At 43.2% G+C, this 17,512-nt stretch overlaps 1 protein-coding gene across 5 annotated transcripts in view; it reads right to left on the reverse strand.

Annotated features, from left to right (window-relative positions):
* Nucleotides 1-2,251: 2,251 nt before the first annotated feature.
* Nucleotides 2,252-17,512, reverse strand: part of LOC113988920 (monocarboxylate transporter 2-like) — a 38,590-nt gene continuing 23,329 nt past the window's right edge. For all 5 annotated transcript variants that reach the window (XM_039388383.1, XM_039388382.1, XM_039388381.1 and 2 more), the window contains 3 exons: nt 13,148-13,291; nt 7,009-7,863; nt 2,252-4,249 (listed from right to left, as the gene is read on the reverse strand). In XM_039388383.1, coding sequence (XP_039244317.1) covers nt 3,957-4,249; nt 7,009-7,863; nt 13,148-13,291 — 1,292 coding nt within the window. In that variant the 3' untranslated portion in view covers nt 2,252-3,956. The remainder of the gene's footprint in view (nt 4,250-7,008; nt 7,864-13,147; nt 13,292-17,512) is intronic.

Here is a 17,512-nt window from a genome sequence, read left to right on the forward strand (position 1 = left end):
GCCTCCTCTGGACACAGCAATACCTCAGTGAGTGCCAGAGCAGACAGCAGGTCAAGTCTGTGTTTCTGAGCTGCACTTCCATTGTGGGAAGCTTTGCTGACAGCTATGAATGTCACTCATCAAAACACCCTCACATGGTTCCGATAAGTCTAAGTAACACTATTTTACAGACAATGTCATCATTGCTGTAGAGGACACGAAAGTCATATTTTAAGTTCATTCCAGATGTAATCTGAATGCACCTGTATTGCCTATTAGGTGTTTTCTGAACACAGTCAAATAAATTTGGCATCAGCTGCCATGGGAACCATCCTGAATAATCTCTTGTGTCATCTAAAACAATTACATATTTCAAACATATAGGTTGGCATTTCATTTCTTTGTTTGCTTGTTTGCTTTTATATTAACACAGTTACTACCAAGTTGCCTCTACTCATTCGTAGCTCCAGACTTCTCAAGTCTCCTCACGTGTTTTGCACTTTCTGAACATGGTTCATTCTCGTTATTTAGAGGAGGATGAGGCTGTGTGCAGCAAAGCAGCATCTGGCACAAGGTGTGATGACAGAAAATGTCCCTTTCAAGTAGTATGACACTCCCCCATGTGGCACAGTCACTGCTCTACCATTCTGTTAAAACAGGAGGTGGGAAGGTGTACAAATTTTGCCACGTCCAAGTGTTGAAACATCTGAATTCCACCTCCATGCCTTTAAATTTGGAAAGTTAAATATAGGGAGGGTAAAAGTGAGGGGAACTATAAATAAGAAATGAATACATGGGATAAATCTAAATTCAATCCATGATACTTGTCACACCTCCCCATCAAATAACACTTGTGCCTCACCAGCAGAACATGGCGAGAGCTGGGAGTGCTGTGTGGTCTCCTGCTCTGTTGGCTTCCTTTGTGCTTGTTGGGAATGACGGTTCAGCATTCAAATCAGGCTCTTGACAAAGTTCAAGCAACCTTGGAAACAATGGGCAATTACTTCTAATACGGTCACGAGCTAATGAAATACAAGAAAAAAAAAAGTCTCATAATTGTACTCCAAAGAAAGTGTTTGCAATCATCCTCGCATGTCTGACATCCCAAATATCCCCCATGTGCCTAGTACATATATTTATGGTACAACACTTGCACTTCTTGACTTGCCTACACAGGTGCTTTCCAGGCTTAAGTAAATATGAATATTGTGTTCAATTTGCCACACAAATCGCTAAATTAGATGCACAGGCAGTTTCTACTCTGCCACAAGAGCTTTTTGTAATGGATATTTCATATTGCACCAGTCATTTTTAATAATTGAAAATGTTCTTAGGAAAGTTTGAGAGTTTTCCAAGAATGGATTACAGCTTGAGCCTGCAAGGTGCTAAATTCACAGGATTTGAGTCAGCAGAGCATTTCTAGGGCTGCTCACAGACTTTTAAGTACAGTTACTTGGCATTGCTTTGCTGTAATCACTAGTGAGATGGCGTGATCAGAGGCTTGAGTGTGGGGTGGGAGCAGGAGGAAGGGAACAGGGAAGACTCAGGCCACCCACCACCAAAAACCAGCTGTAATCACCAAAATTGTCTTAAAATTATTAAGGCTTCCTACATGACAAAAGTAGTGCCCTAATCTTAAACAGAGTATATGCTTTTATGACAGGAGGGTGAGTAGGTTAAATGAAGTAGCTGCTTCATGTTAGAAGAATTCTGAAGCCTTAAAGATCCACTTATCCAATGTAGCGGTTTTTGCCCTCAGGGACAGTTTAACAACAGTGTCTCTTTTTCCAGAGGATTTTCATACCTAGCTGAACAGAACGCCTTTTATTAAAAATTTTATCTGTATTAACAAAGTTTTATAACCTCAAAAGCTTGCTTTGGGTTTTTGCTAGGCAAGGAGCCTCACACCAGCTCCCACTGTAAGGACAGCTGGGAATCTGGGTCATTGTTCCTAGGATTAATTGATATGACCTGGTGGAAAGGTATGAAAATCTTCTTGCCAGGTCATTCTCCACTCTTTTAAGACTCATGGGCCCCTACAACTGGAGGTGAGAGTCAGGCTGGCCCAGATCACTGAGGATGTCAAAGGAACCCTGTGGCAAGGAGCTCCCAGTGGTGGTCCTGGAGTAAGAGGCTATGACCAAGAGTTGTACGACCATGTACAGGGAGCCAGGACTAGAAATCCTCTGAGGATAAATTCCTTACTGAATCTAAAGGCAGCATTACACACGTGGGCAAATGTAAATCCGTTTCATTTTTAAAAATAGTTTTATTAAGTATATGAAAGCTTCCAGAAGGCATATTGGAAAATGTTCACCTCTTTCAATGCCTTTTTTACTGAAATATGACAGGTAGATTTGACAGAAATAAAGGGTATTAAAAACACAGCACCAAAGGCCTGAATATTTCATATAGACTTTGGGGTTTTTTCAGAGAAAATACAAGATATAACATAAGGATAAAATTTAAGTCCTACTGAAGACAACGGCCAAAGACCACTATTCTTCAGCGAAATAAAAGATTTCACAGAAAAGGTTTTGTACAAGAGGATGTATTTCAAGAGTACAGTGTATTTATGAAAGTATTTTTGCATGGCTTTCTTCACAGTGTGTACATAAGTGATAATTAAATAGAGCTTTTCAGTGACGAAGTCATGAAAAAAATACTATCTGATCACATATGGGCACCAATGAAGTAAATTAAAAGGAGAGCTAGCCTTTGGACTGGTGTTGACTTCAGATTTGAGTGACCTGCCTGAAAAGTCCTATTTTTTATCTAGTCACTTGGAGTTAAATCCACAAAAGCCTGATGCACTCAACAGCATGATGCCATGCTCAGCCCCCATGGCTCCTGGGCAACAGCTGCTTAGTATAAAACACATCAGTCAGAGTCCTGATCTTCCCACCTCAAAATTATCACCACAGGATGACAGTCTCCTGCGTGGCCTCAGCTGCCCCTCTGCATCACTGACCTGGGGAAATTTATTTAATTCCACAGGATGGCATGAGGCCAGCAGGTATTGCAGTGCAAGCACCAGGGAGGTGCCTATCCCGGCCCAGACAAGGGGGAGGCAGCTGTGTTTGTATTCCCTCCAGGATGGATGCAACTTAACCAGGTTAAAAAAACATGGCACAAGGTCACAGCTCTGAGACAGTGTTTAAAACCACTAATCTGTAGCATGAGGCACACAGTGAGCAGACTGCACTGCAGAGAAGGCTGTGGTTTAATGCACAACTATCCATGGTATTCCCTATTTTCTAGCACAGGATACCTGCGCTCAGCAGGGTTTTTAGGCATCCAGCTCAGGGCAGTGGATCCCCATTTCAGCTCTGGCATGTCTAAGCTTTATTCACTGATGCAATGATGCCCATAGCTCCTCTGTGCTCCAGTCTTTCATTTGTACAATTAATTAATAGTAGTAGCACTTATTGCCTCACCAGGGTGTTGTAAAGAAAAAGCATGCTAAAAATGGTAAGGCACTCAGAAATTGGATAATAAGGACTTTGTAGCCTCCCAGGGTAAATTTCAATTTGCACTGTTTGAAAGCAGATCAAAGTTTAAGCCCTTTAAAACTAAATTTCTGCCCCACACAGACAAAGCACTTGAAGAAGGACTCCTGTAGTATGTTGGCCTTGTCCTGGCCTCCTGCATAACACCACCTTTCTGGTCTTTTCTCTGAGTGCAGCTGTAGTACAGGGAATAACAGCAGGGTGTCAGTTATACCCCAACTCAGCCCCTCTGGGAAATGGAAAATATCTAAAGGAAAATAATATTGCAGGACCTTTGGTATGCAAATGGATACTGCACAGTGTCCCAGCACTTTATGAGAATCAAGACTTGATTCTGTTCTAGTTTTCTCCTACAACAACAACAATGCACGTGGATAGAGCAAAATTTAAAAACCTATTGTGATTTCACAGCAGGTGCTCACTTAAGAAACCCAGAAGTCATTTCTTGTTCAGCCTATGAGAACAGGTTTAAACTTCATTTGTGCCATTCATTTCCTTCTTTACTCCTTCTTGTTCCTCTCTCAAGGGTTCCAGCTCCGGTCCAACCTGTGTGGTGTCTTTGTTCCAGTTATTTCTGCCTTCATTTTCTGTCCTTACAGATTTAGGATCCTCTTCTTTTGTCTTTTTTACCTTCTCCTCCTTGGCAAGCATACAGTAATTATAATAATTCATGATGAACAGGAAGGTTCCTGCCAGGACCATCACAGCTCCACATTTAATGAACATATATTTATAGTCCCCAAAGGTATCAATAAGAGTTCCTGTAAAATATATATCAAAAAAAGGAAAAAAGAAAAAGAAACTTAGAGATGAAGGCAAGATTATTGTGTTTTCAGACCCTAAATATAAAGGAACACCCCTGTGGCTTTAGAATAGGATAAAACATTTTCTGGATTTCTGATCTCTTCCACAGACATCCTGAACCTGCAAATGCTTCAAACATGTTCCGCTATACAGCTGTGGGTAGTTGACATTTGTACAGGTAATGCTACCCATAATTTGCATAGTTAAGTAGAAGAGGACAGAACCTACACTGTAAAGCCTGGACTTTTCCAGCACACCTATTTTTATCATGGAGAAACTATTCCTCTGATCTCAGAGCCTGCAGGCAGCCTTTCCACTGACTCCAATGATCAGCTACAAGGATGTCCATTTGACTTGGCAGTTCTCAGGCTGCCAATAAAACTGGCAGCTTTTGAGAAGACCTTCCTGAGAAGGCACCTGCCCACTGGATCTCGTCTCAGACTCCTGACAAAGACCCTCAGATTTATTCCACCACAGGTTGTTCACCAGCATTAGAGGGGACTCAGCTTTTGGTCACAGCTGCCCTTTCTGCATTTATACTCATGATCTAAAGATGAAAGGGCACAGAGTGGAACTGGGAAACATTAGTTCCAGGGAAAGCAAAGATGATGCTGTCAATGTCAGATAATTTCAATGCCAAGACAAATGTGACAGGTTCCTCTCAAAGGTTAATGCCTCTGCTACGGAGCTGCAGAGTAATTGAAGGGAGATGGCTTAATTGAAATGTCACTGTTCTCCATTATGTCAAAATGTAATGCAAATCTTATTGGGATTACGATCCTGAGCATTAATTCCCATTTACTGGCGCAACACGGACCATTCTTAACATCCCAAATCCTAATTAAAGTAAGACCCACTCCTAACCTGGCCTTGATAGTACAGATAGTCCTGCTTGAAACTGCCCATCATCCATTAGCTCTCTGACTTTTTGGAATATGTTCTCCTCCTTAAAAAGAGGGACCTTTAATTACTTCCCGATTGACCCATAATGTTGAAAAGCTGATGATTATTTATCCCACTGCATTACACTAACAAGGGATTTTATGGTCACCAAATAGATTTCTTGATCACAAAAAATAATAATTTTTCACTTGTTTTGGTCAATGGTTTTTCCTGGATCATCCCTGGCTGCCTTGGTACACCATTTTCAATGCACTGTGTTGTAACTGCACAATTCATATTACTGGTGAAACATCAACCAAGTGTTAATTGCAACAATTTTTCCTTTTCTGCTCATCAGGATGACCTAGAGGTCTCCTAAATACGTTTCAATGAGAGTTTTAATGAGTAGAGTATTGGAAAATTCAACAGTAGGATAGTCTTGCCTCTTTTCCTTTGAGAATAAGATAAAGTCATAAAACACACTGGGAACAATTTACTTAGTTCATTAAAGCAGAACCCTGTAGTAGGTTATTAAAATGCCAAAGAACCAATAAATTTGCTGCTTATTAAAATGGTGGGAAAAACCCTACAAAACTAATATTACTGATTATTACCTAGAACTGTTTTAGCCTCATTAGGAGTCTCTGGTCATTAACTTAATCTTCCACACAGAAAATGATATAATTCAGAAAATAGTCATTTTAAAATTGTATTTTCTTTTGTTTGTCATTAATTAAATAATGAATCTCTAAGACAGCAAGAGGATACAGCTGCTTCTGTCACACTGTATGAGCTACATGCTAATATGAAGAATTAAATGGCTCTGCAAGATGTGTCATATGGAGTATTAGCCAGATTTCAGTGCTGAATCCAGGAAATGGGTTTAAACTGCCTGCTTTCTGTGCACCTTATACATCCAAATAAAGACAGCATACACAACCTAATTAAACATTTTTGCATGCTTAAAGGTGACCAGTTTCCAAACCAGTTATTCAACATTGCACGCAGGTGAAATGCAAATTGCAGGACAGGGCAAATAGGTAGGACGGTATCTATACACTGAGAGAATGTCACCTATAAAGTCATTTAATTCACGTTCAACTCAAATTTGATAGTACCTGAGCCAAATGCCAGATTCAAATACGGTGTCTTTCTGATATGGTGTGTTTTTTGTGGAAAGAGCACATGTTATAGAGGGAATATTAAGGATATTAAATCACAGGAGATCACTGCTCCCACTTACCTTTTTATGACTGTAAGTCCTCTTGAAGGTTCAATATTGTCCACATGGACCTCTGAGGGTCTCTTGATATTTCAAACCATCCAAAATAAACTTTTTTTAATTATTTTTGGAACAGCCTTAAATCTATCAGCTACACTAAGATAACTCAATTTTGTAAGTGAAGTGCTCAGAGCCTTAGAGACAAAGAGAAAGGTTTAAGTTTGACTCAATGAAAGGATTTCGTACAACCAGTGTGTTTTAAATTGTGGTGGACTCCATCCTTTTGCAACAGGAGCAATCTTGAGGAGGAACTATCTGAAGTGCAACATTCCTGGTGTGGTAGGAAGTCCTGCTCTGCAAGTTCAGTTCAAGTGTTTGAAGGGATCAGGGATTAAAAGATCACTCTCCAAAACTGATTTCAGTTGGAGGACTACACAGAAAGGAGGAAGGAGGAAATGCTGGAGGAGATACCAAGGACCTCCTTCCCTGTCCAGTTACTAGTGGTTGGGAAGCAGCGAAAACACATTTAGAATAATTTCCTACAAACTGTGCTTGCAAGAGGCTAAATATAAGCCACAAGCCAGTGGAAGCAGAGGAGGGAAATGCACTCACCTCCAATAGGTGGTCCCAGCAGGATGGTGCAGCACTCCGCGATCGTGACCAGGCCGACGGCGCTTGTGAACCGGGCAGCTCCCACCAGGTCCATCAGTGTTTCAAAGAGCATGGCACAGACCATGCCAAAGGCCAGGCCGAAAAAGCTGGAGTAGACAACGAGCCCCGTGTAGCTGGAAGCCAGAGGGCACAGGAGGTGACAAGCACCGTTGAAAGCAATGGCAAAGCTGAAGAAGTATTGAATGCGCGGCCTCACCCATTTGCTGTTTGCAATGATGCCAGTGGTGGGTCGAGCAACCATATCCACGATGGCAAGGATTGAGAGGAGGAAAGCAGCTGAATATTCATCAATGCCAGTGTGCTTTGCATAGGGTGCCAGAAAAACAATGGGGGCAAAGAAACCCAGGAACATGAGCACGTTTCCGATCAGGTAAATCAAGAACCCTCTGTGTTTAAAGAGGGAAAAATCGAGGTACTGATTGATTTTTTCACAACAGCCCTTTCCTCCTTCTTCTGTTTTATTTTCCATGGGGACATTTTTGGGACTACCCATTTCCATGGCATCTTCAGTGATCTTTCCTGTCAGAGCATCCTGGGTTTTGGCTGATGCCGTGGCTGCCCCGATGGGTCTGAAGAGAGCTCCTGCCACACAGCAGTTTAATAAAATTGCCCCAAGAATTAAAAAGCTGCCCCTCCAGCCAAAATTTTCAAAAAGGAATTGGTTGAGAGGTGCCAGGGTGCAAAGCATCACAGGGCTCCCTGCCATAGCAAGGCCATTTGCGATGGGTCTCCTCTTCAGAAAGTATTTCCCTATGATTATCACTGATGGCTGGAGGTTGAGAGCAAGGCCAAATCCTGGAAAACAGTTAAGATTAAAAAAAAAAGAAAATTTGAGACCCATTTCACCTCAGGTCATTGTTTAAGGAAATTCTTGGACAGTGGGACCACTGGTGTCTCTTCAACATGATAATCTACTGCAAACTTTGCTCAAGGTGTCCCTGAGCTTCTGGCTGCCAAATTTGGGTAACCGAACTCCAGAAAGACCCTCTCAGTCAGACTGTCCCCCTGCTTTTGAACTGTGAATCTCTTGGGTGGCAAAACTAGGACAAAGAGTTTGCTTCGGGAAAAACTGAAACTGTTCCTTCAATGAATGCTGATGGGTTCTGTCTGGACACAGCGGCCTTGCTGGGGGAGAGCATGGATTTATTTTTAAAAAATGACAACTCCCAGTTTGAGGAAGGTTTTTCTGGCTTGGACAGTGCCAGCCACCAAAGCACATCCTTCTGGGACTGGTCCTCCCTTCCATGGGCCACAGGCACCCAACACTGCTGCCAGGCAGAGAGCCCTGCACAGAAAATAACATCACCCCTCTCAGCCATGACTAATTTGGTGGTGTGAGCAATGCAGGTGTAATGCAAGAGATTAAGAGGTCTGAAAGTACACAGCAAAAGAGCTACTGAGGATGCTAATTACACAGAACCCTAGAGTGTTTCTTTTAATTAAAATTTATTTTTATTGCACTTAGGTATATAAATGCTATTATAAATCTGCATTGCTAATTCAGTTAGAGAGCTTCTCTTGCACAGGCAGAGATACCAAATGCTGGGACAGTCTTAATTTTCTGTGGTACTGTTTGAGAGCACTACTATACAGAATAAGAGAAACATGGAATCATTCAGGTTGGAAAAAAAGTTCAAGACCATTGAGTCCAACCTTTGACCAATCATCACCTTATCAATTAGATCAGAGCACTAAGTGCCATGTCCGGTTTTTTATTGAACACTCCCAAGGATGGTGAATCCACCACCTCCCCGGGCAGCCCCTTCCAATGCTTAATCACCCTTTCACTGAAAAAATGCTTCCTGATGCCCAACATCAATAATCAATAATCGAACACCAATAATATTTCCAAAAATTTCTGTGATGTGCAGTATTTTCTTAAAAATTTAATTCTTCATAATCTCCATCAAAATTACATTTAGAAATCATATTTTCCACTCTATCATCCAGGAAACAATGAGCCACATTAGACCAAAGCAGAAATATAATCCTTGGAGTGATTATATCAGAGAACATGAATCCTGAAAATAGGGTCATGAGGATTTTTTCTTGTTCATTAGTCTATATAATTAGTTTGTTTAACTGTGCAGTACATAATTAGGCATATTGCTTTACAGAAGAGAATTTAGAAAGGTCAAGGTCCTCAAAATTAATTAAGGTACGCTATCATTAGGTGCTGATAGAGTAGAATCCAACTGATGCAGCAGAATTCAGCTGATGTTGGATACCTTTAGTTCGAATGGGTTTACAAAATTATGATTTTTGCCAAGTCTAAGATTCTTTTTTTTTTTTAATTACTTTGAAGTTTACAACATTAAAAATAAATTCAAATGGCAACATATTAAAATTAATCTTGATATGAAACACATTCTCAGCATGAACTTTGCTAGATAGTCCATATATTTGGTAGGGCACGTCTTTGGGAAGTACAAGCTGCTCATGACACATACGGGGCCAAATTCAGGCTGACCTGAGAACCACAGAGGGTAAAGACCACCTCTGTTAGAGAACACCCTTGATGGTGCTCAGATATAGGAATGCATCTTCTTTCACCTGAGAAGATGCAGTACAGTGGATGAGAATTTGCCTTAACTCCCCATTTCTCAGGCTGGTCATTAAGGGCGGAAATTGAACCATCATTTCCACAGAATCATTTTTGGTAGGGACCTACCACATGTCTTCCAGAGAAGGAAATCCAGACTGGATGCCAGCTACCCACTTAAACAATAATCAACTAAAATTTTTTATTATGTGAACATTAATTTGCCAGTCAGACAAATCCAATTTAATATTACCTCATGCTCTTCCCATTAATTAAATTTGGAGAGTTCCAAATTTAATAACTGGAATTTCAATTTACTTTAAGCTTTTGGCTTACTTTAGTTGGAAATATTTACATCCATTTTATTGCAGTTTTCAGAAACTACAGCAGCTTTTCCATAGCTGAAATTGTTACTCAAAAACCACATTTTCTCCCCAGGGATATGACAGAGAGGCCTGTCAGTGGAATTGCATGGGCAGAAGCAAGCCTGTGCCAGGTACAATGTCCTTCCCTGGATTAAATACATATCCCTCATATTAGAAGGAAGTAAGTGCTGCTACAGGAATCAGCTGTGTAGCTATTGATCATGTTCTTACTTTATCACCAAGGGGAGATCTGACCAGGTATTTCAATGTTCAGTGTTTTCATCTGTGGCAAAGACTGTACTCTCATCAGCCAACAGGCTTCATCCAAGATCCCATTTTATTTCCCGGCAGTCTAATTGGTACAGGTTGAGTTAAACTCTGACCAGTTGTTACTGCCTTGCATTTAGCTTTGAAATTTGCTTCTTCTACCTCAGACTTAAGAAGAGGCTGCACGCTAAAAACACCTATTTAATGCATCCAGGCTGGCAGCTGTCCAGGCTGACAGCTTGCAAACCCCATTTCTTTTTCTAAGCGCTGTAGGGAAACAAATGGGAAGAGACTGCGGGGTTTGCAGCGTGTGCAAAGAGCCTCGCGCAGCCCAGAGCTCGGTGCCATCAAGGACAGAGCTGCCTCCGACAGCAGAGCCTGGCTCCTGCTCTGCATGCAAATGGCACAGACATAGTCATGAAAGCAGCTGAGATTGCCGTGTCTAATCTCTCCACCACAAGCAGATACTTCCTGCTCTGCTCCTCTGAAGAGATTTCCATTAACATGCCACAGGCACGGGGCTGTAGCAGAGACCTCCCAGCACCAGCTACCTCGTTTGTATCTCCATCCCTGCGAATTACATGAACACAGACTTTCACATCTCTCTGTTTCCTTTCCAGGCTAGCAGGAAGGAGGCTAAAAAGAGGGTGATGTTTACAGGTTGCTTTGCAGTTACTGCAAATCCCCTTCACAAAAGTCTCTCTCCTCATCCAGTAACGCTGTCAGCTCCATGATGAGCAGGCAGCTCCCTAATTGCCCTTGAATGCTTCCATGTAAGGCCTGACCAGCAAAAGCACTTCAAGCGTAATTAGAGGCATCAAGCATGTTAGCAGGCGTACAAGCATCTTCCCTTCTCTCTCAAATTAATATTCCTTCTCCAGCACACACACCGTGCCTGGAAATGATGGGTTATTAGCCAAGAACTCATCCATACGGCTGCCCTCGTTCAGCAAGCAGGAGGAAAAGAGGTACACAACAAAAAATGGGCTTTGCTCTGAGGAAACAACACAGCATTAAAGACAAGGAGACGTGGGGGTGGTTTGCCCCATACCTTGAGGCTGGTGGGAGGGTTACACATGTGCACTGAGCACAGAGCAGACTATCAGCTTTCTGAGGTGGGCAGCAGACCAGATTTACAAACATATTCAGGGACCAAAAAAGATCAAGGTCTTCATCAATTCATTTGGGTTAGGCACAAAACACGTCCTACCATGTTTTTAGACAAGGACCTTTGAACATAGAAGCTGGTGTCTTCCTACAGCCCTGCTTCTTGCCTAAGCCCTTCTGCTTACCAAAATGCATATATTATTAGCAAAGGTTTTATGGTTTCTATGTGCTAATCCAGTGTCAGTCAACTCAGAATCATAGAATGTTTTGGGTTGGAAGGAACCTTAAATATTTTCCCGTTCCACCCCCTGCCGTGGGCAGGGACATCTCCCAGGATGCTCAGAGCTCCATCCAACATGGCCTTGAACACTTCCAGGGATGGGGCAGCCACAGGTTCTCTGAGTAACCTGTGCCAGGGCCTCACCACCCTCAGAGGGAAGAATTTCTTCCTAATACCTAATCTAAACCTACCCTCTGTCAGCTTGATGTCATTCCCCCTTGTCCTGTCACCAAATGCACTTCCTATAGAACATTTGTTCAGCAGGGAAGGATGCAAGCTCATGCATCAATAAATAGTGGGAGATATTGGTTATTTTTATTTCCCGTTGCTTTGTTTCTGGAATCTCTTTCAAGGAATCTGCAAGACTTATTCATCCAGCAATAACACAGTTTCATCTAATTACAGTGACACTCCTTAGAAAGAGTAAGGTTTAAGAGAAGGAATCCTATATGGGGATTTATTCACTACTCTACGGATTTACTAAAGCAATATTGGTGTAGAAGAGTAGGATGACAATCTTTCTGTCCCAATTTACTTCGCTAGTGGCTGGTTTTATTGATTTTAAATGTTGAGCTCACACTTTTCACATTCAGAAAGCAGCAACACAATGCATCTGTAGAGAGATGGGGAACATTCATTAAAACATACACCTTGCAACCTCAAAAGCCAATTTTGAACTCACTGTGTCATGTTTTCAAGCAGATGTCCTAGCTACCCTGGAAGAGACATTGTCTGTACCTTATCCAAAATAATAAACAAAAATGTTTATAATTAAGCATCTATACTCACTCAGGTAGAGAACTCTAATGCGTCTACCTTTTAAAGCCATAACCTGGCACCTGCAGGCTTTAAAGTGCTGGACTGAGCCTATACCTTCTCCTGTTTCCAATATGTACATAGAATACAGACAATTCAAATTGCAACTTCGATAAGGAAATACAGTTGGTGTTTGTTCACAATAGGGAGAATATTGCTTATTTCCAATCAACTCCCAGGTTATTATTTTCAGATAAAGGACCTCCTCACCTCACAAGCTGGCAAAGGGCAAGTGAACTAAAGCAAAATCCTGAAATCTCATTTTATGTATCTCACAGAGGGAAGATAACACACAGTAATATGGGAACAGTGGTGCTCTCTTATAGCCACACTTGCATCCAGAAAGACTTGCCTTGCCCAGGGCAGAGCACAGTCAACCTGAATTTGCTTCAGTGGTTGCTGAGGGCACTGATGGCCTTCTCCACTGTCCCCCCCAGCCCAGAGCACGCAGCTGCCAAGAGCACAGCCCTGCTGAGATCCCACACGCGATGTTCAGCCGGGAACACAGCGCTGAGCAGGGACATGCTCTTTGCTGAAGTTCATCTGGAGCAGCTAATAAGGAGGGCCCTTGTCCCACCAGCTTTTCATGTCACCACTTTCCCATTGTGTTTGTGTTGATCCTCACATTGCCCAAGTGTGGATGTCCGAAGCCATCAGATGTGAACCACAACCGTGGAGGGGAAGGAGGTGCTCTGTTCTTACCTGTAATGAAGCCCACGCAGATGTAGAGCTGCAGGATGCTGGTGCAGAAGGCAGCTGAGATCATCCCAACACCACACAAAAGGCCCCCAAACATGACCACGGGGCGGCTGCCATAGCGGTTCACTAAAATACTGCTAATGGGACCTGGGGAAAGAGTGAAAAAGGGTCCTTGAGGTTGGTATCTTCTGACAGAAGGGTATATTTGTCACAAAGCAGGTAAAACTCTGCAGTATCAGTGCTCCTGAGGTGCTGCTGACAGCTTTTAGGGTGACTTCAGGAAGAAAATGGAAAACCAGAGAAAGATGATCCACACGGAGATGGCGGCATGCCTGATGCCAAGGCTGTGTGCTCGGTGACAGCTCCTGCCCCCGGGACTTTCAGATGTCATCAGAGAAGGCAAACAGCAAAAACAAATCAGGTGAACACATGATCTCAACATAGGAGCTTCCTGATTTACGGTGATAGTAAACCACACACACAAAGCAGTGGTTCATATTACAAGGCTGATATCATGAATGCTGTTGCATTTTTAATGCCCCCATTTAATGCAATTCCAATACTGCTGACCAGGACCAAAGCTTCAGCAGAACAGTTTTAATTAAACCTTAATAGTAGTCCATGTAGGTAGAAACAGTTTAGGATGATGGATTAGCTAGAGTTCAAAAGAATCAGTTTGGCCTTGCGTTTATGCAAAAAGGAGGTTCAGGAAAGTGTAAAATTATGAAAGAGGGAAATGGTTTAGCAAAGACTGTGCACACTGAAAGGAAGCATTGAAATCTGAGGAAGTGAAACATGGAGGACCACTAAAAATCAGAATCACAAAATAATATATATATGAGAGACTTTGATGGACTCAGGACCAACCTCCTGCTCAAAGCAAAGCCAACTCTGAAGTTAGATCAGGCTGAGGCATCAGAACCAGAGAAAGCAAACCAAGCAGGAAAGAGCAGTCCAGAAGTCCAAGCCATGAGATGTGAGGAAAAGATTCTGTATTACTCAAAAACCTTGAATCAAAATGCTTCAAAAATAATGTTGGAAATGAGGAAGGGGAACACAGGCAGCTTTTAGTATCTCATCTTACATGGTTCTACTCATCACACAGCAATGGTATTCCAGAGCCCAATGTACCTGTTTGCCTTCCTTCCTGCCGCTATGAACAGCCCACACCATCCACACACAGAGTACTGGAAACAGGTATTTTAAACGTACAAGCATCTCTTAGGAGTTTGCCTGTGGGGACCTACCTTTCCATAGAGCCATGTGAAAGAATATTTACCTTTGCTTAAATAATCTCAGCCAGAAACAGGGCCAGAGCTCTTTCCAAACCCTGCAAACCACAGCACAGCTGAGCACAGGAACAAGACCCAGAAACCCAAATAGTCCCTCAGCATGGCTGACAACATACAAACAAGTTCTCAGCTGTTAAAATGTGCACAAATAGAAAACAGTAGGTATGACTGGTTTAATCTGGGGAATGAAGCCCACAGAAATACTTTCCACTAGATGTCTGAGGTCAAAACGCTCCTAGACAAAATACACACAAGCACAGTCTCAACAGCATCCCTGTAACTGTGTGATCTGTGAACTGGTCCCATCAATTGCACCACTCAATTAAAATTTCTCTGTGTATAGTTATGTGGAGAGTTTTTGTCCCCTAATCCTGTAACTGGATTCACATACACACACCCTTCTGCTGCACAGAGCACTACAAAATCCAATGAGAAGTTTTGGGGAAGGAGATGCATATTTCAGATCAGCACAGTGAGAAAGGGCCCCCTTTCTGTCTGAGTTTCCCCTGGTCAGGGTGTGGACTTGCATCATGCTTGAGCTGGTCTCAGCATGTCCTGTAATTCAATAGATCGAGCCAGTGTTCCTCAGAAAGGCACCAACACATTCATCTGCAGCCCAAGGGCATGCAACTCTTCCGTTTTTCAATTTTCCACATGTCCACATTTCTCCAGAATCAATCTAATTACTCAGCTAAGAAAATGTGGTTCCAATTACTTTCTCACATTGGAAGAGGGCTTTCACATCAGCCCTAGAACTATAGGATGTTGTACCACAGAGCAGAGCATTTAAAGCCCACGGGATTCCTTCTAAGGTCCCTCTCCTGTTCCAACCCAGGGCAGCAACCAGGGAGAGAAGCCCCTGCTACGAGAAGTGAAACAGCCTGCTCATGTACGTCCACTCTTGCAGCATCCAGCTTGGGAAAGGGAAATATGGATCTATGTCCCTCTCACTTCAGTCCATAAGCTCTGGTACCAGGTTCACCCATCAGTAAGGATGGTTTGGAGCATGACAGCAGATTATGAACTGGAAAGGGCTGAGGGTAGGACACATTCTGCTCTGCTGCCCAGATATGGGGACAGCCCAGGGTAGACGCTGGAGCAGGGAAAAATAAAAGTTCATGTCCAAAACACTGTCTGTACAAATGAGAGAACCCTTCCTGCGTCCCTGGGGACCTTCCATGAGTGCAGTGTCCCTAGGTTCATCCCAGCTTCCCAGTGATCATTTATTAAGCCACAAGACTGCAATTGCTCCCTGTTCTTGTCATGTGTGATCTCTCAGCAATGCTTTACAGCGGGTCTGCATGACCTTCAGCAAACAGCCTTCATCTGCTGTAACCAGCACTATCAGTTTTACGGGGGGATAATCAGTCCCACTTGTTTGCCAGTCTGGTGTGCTCTTCAAAGGTGTCACCTGCCTGGGCTGGGCTGGACTCACAGGGAACTCAAGCAAACTTCAGAAGCATATAAGCCTTTCTCTTTCACACCTTGAAACTGTAAGTCCAGGCACTGTGAGCCTGCTTTGGTGAAGAACACAGTGTACAGCACATGCCTGTGAGTGACAGCATTTGATCTCCCTGAGTAGCCTCACCCACAGAGCACTGAGGATTGGAGACCTCTAAGGTACTGAGTGCAGCCAGTTAGAGAAGAAAACAGGAACAGAACACCTGGATTAAACATTTCCAACCACTGGAGAATCCACAGCGAAGGCCATGATGAGCACTCAACCTGCAGCAAAAGCATCACCTAGACCTACCCTTTACAAGACACCAAAAAATCCAACCCAAAGCCTCAAAGAGTTGGGAAGCCAAACTTCCCCGAGCTGCTGCTCGAAGGCCGGAGGGTCTTTAATAGTCCTGAGCAGACCTTTCAAACACACTGAAGCAAGTGCAAAATCACATCCCCAAAATTACTTCCACTTAAGTCATTCTGGACCTACAGAAACACCCACACATTTAACGGAGCAGCCCTTCAAAAGCTGTCCCATCTCTCAGCAGAAACCAGCGCACGCAATGTGTCACATATTGCACACTTCAGCTCCCAAATCCTACCAGTCTGGGCAGGGGCACAGAGCACAGACACGTTGCCCTTCACCCTGCCCAGGTGTCTTCAGTGATCAGCATCACACCCAGCAGATCTGAGTGCACCCCTCCTGCCCCGTGACACTTGCAGTGTATTTCTTGGGGGGGGGGGGGTTGATCAGCCATCAAACATTAGATAACTTTAACAGCAGTGTCGTGGGGAACTTCAGGAAACATCAAACAGCAGAGGAATTAAGACGAGGGAACACAAAGCCAGCACTGCAGCTGTGGGAAGTGGGAAACACAATTACTGCTTTGCTCGCAGCTATTGCAAAAATTAAAAGTGTGACAGCCCCTGGCAACACGGTGGGATTGAAAAGCAGGACCTGTCATTTACCAGTTACTCAGCTGGCATGGAAAGAATAAAGATGATGTATATTACCACAGAGAACCATTTATGGTAACAATGTGTGCAGTTTAAATCCCAAGGCACATTTACTTGATAATACCTGCCTGGTCAAATGTGCAGGAGCCACAGGCTCCCTGTCCTGGCATCCAAAGGAAATAATTCTTCCTTCCTGCAAGCCTTCAGCAGGAGAAGCTAACAGGAGTCTGGGTGATTTTTGCCTCTTAATTTACAGCGGCAGGTGAGAGAAGGGCAAGAGAAACAGCTGGTAAAGTTCTCAGAAAGCTGCCATTTGCCTGGCTCGACCTTGCAGAAGGAACCACACAAACACTTTGCAAGTCCCTGAAATGTCAGAGCAAGGAGCAAAAGATATCCCAGATGCTGAGCACATCCCAGTGCATGGCTTCTCAGGGAGCAGAGCAGCCAGGGCCGGTGTCACCCCGCCAGGGCTGTGCCCACAACCCACCACCGTGACAGCACTGAAAATACTAATGAGGAGATTAGAAGTAACATTTAATCAACCCCTGGCACCCCGATACATTGCAATGACAAGGGTGCTGGGATAGTATCACCAGTGTTTTAGTGCAGGAAGGGATGTCATTCCCACACACTCAGCCTTAGGAAACACAGCAGCCCCTTCCCAGATCCAGCA

This window comes from Pipra filicauda, unplaced genomic scaffold (assembly GCF_003945595.2).
Source record: "Pipra filicauda isolate LSUMZ 115617 unplaced genomic scaffold, ASM394559v2 scaffold63_size3267554_pilon, whole genome shotgun sequence".
In the NCBI taxonomy this organism is placed as follows: Eukaryota; Metazoa; Chordata; class Aves; order Passeriformes; family Pipridae; genus Pipra; species Pipra filicauda.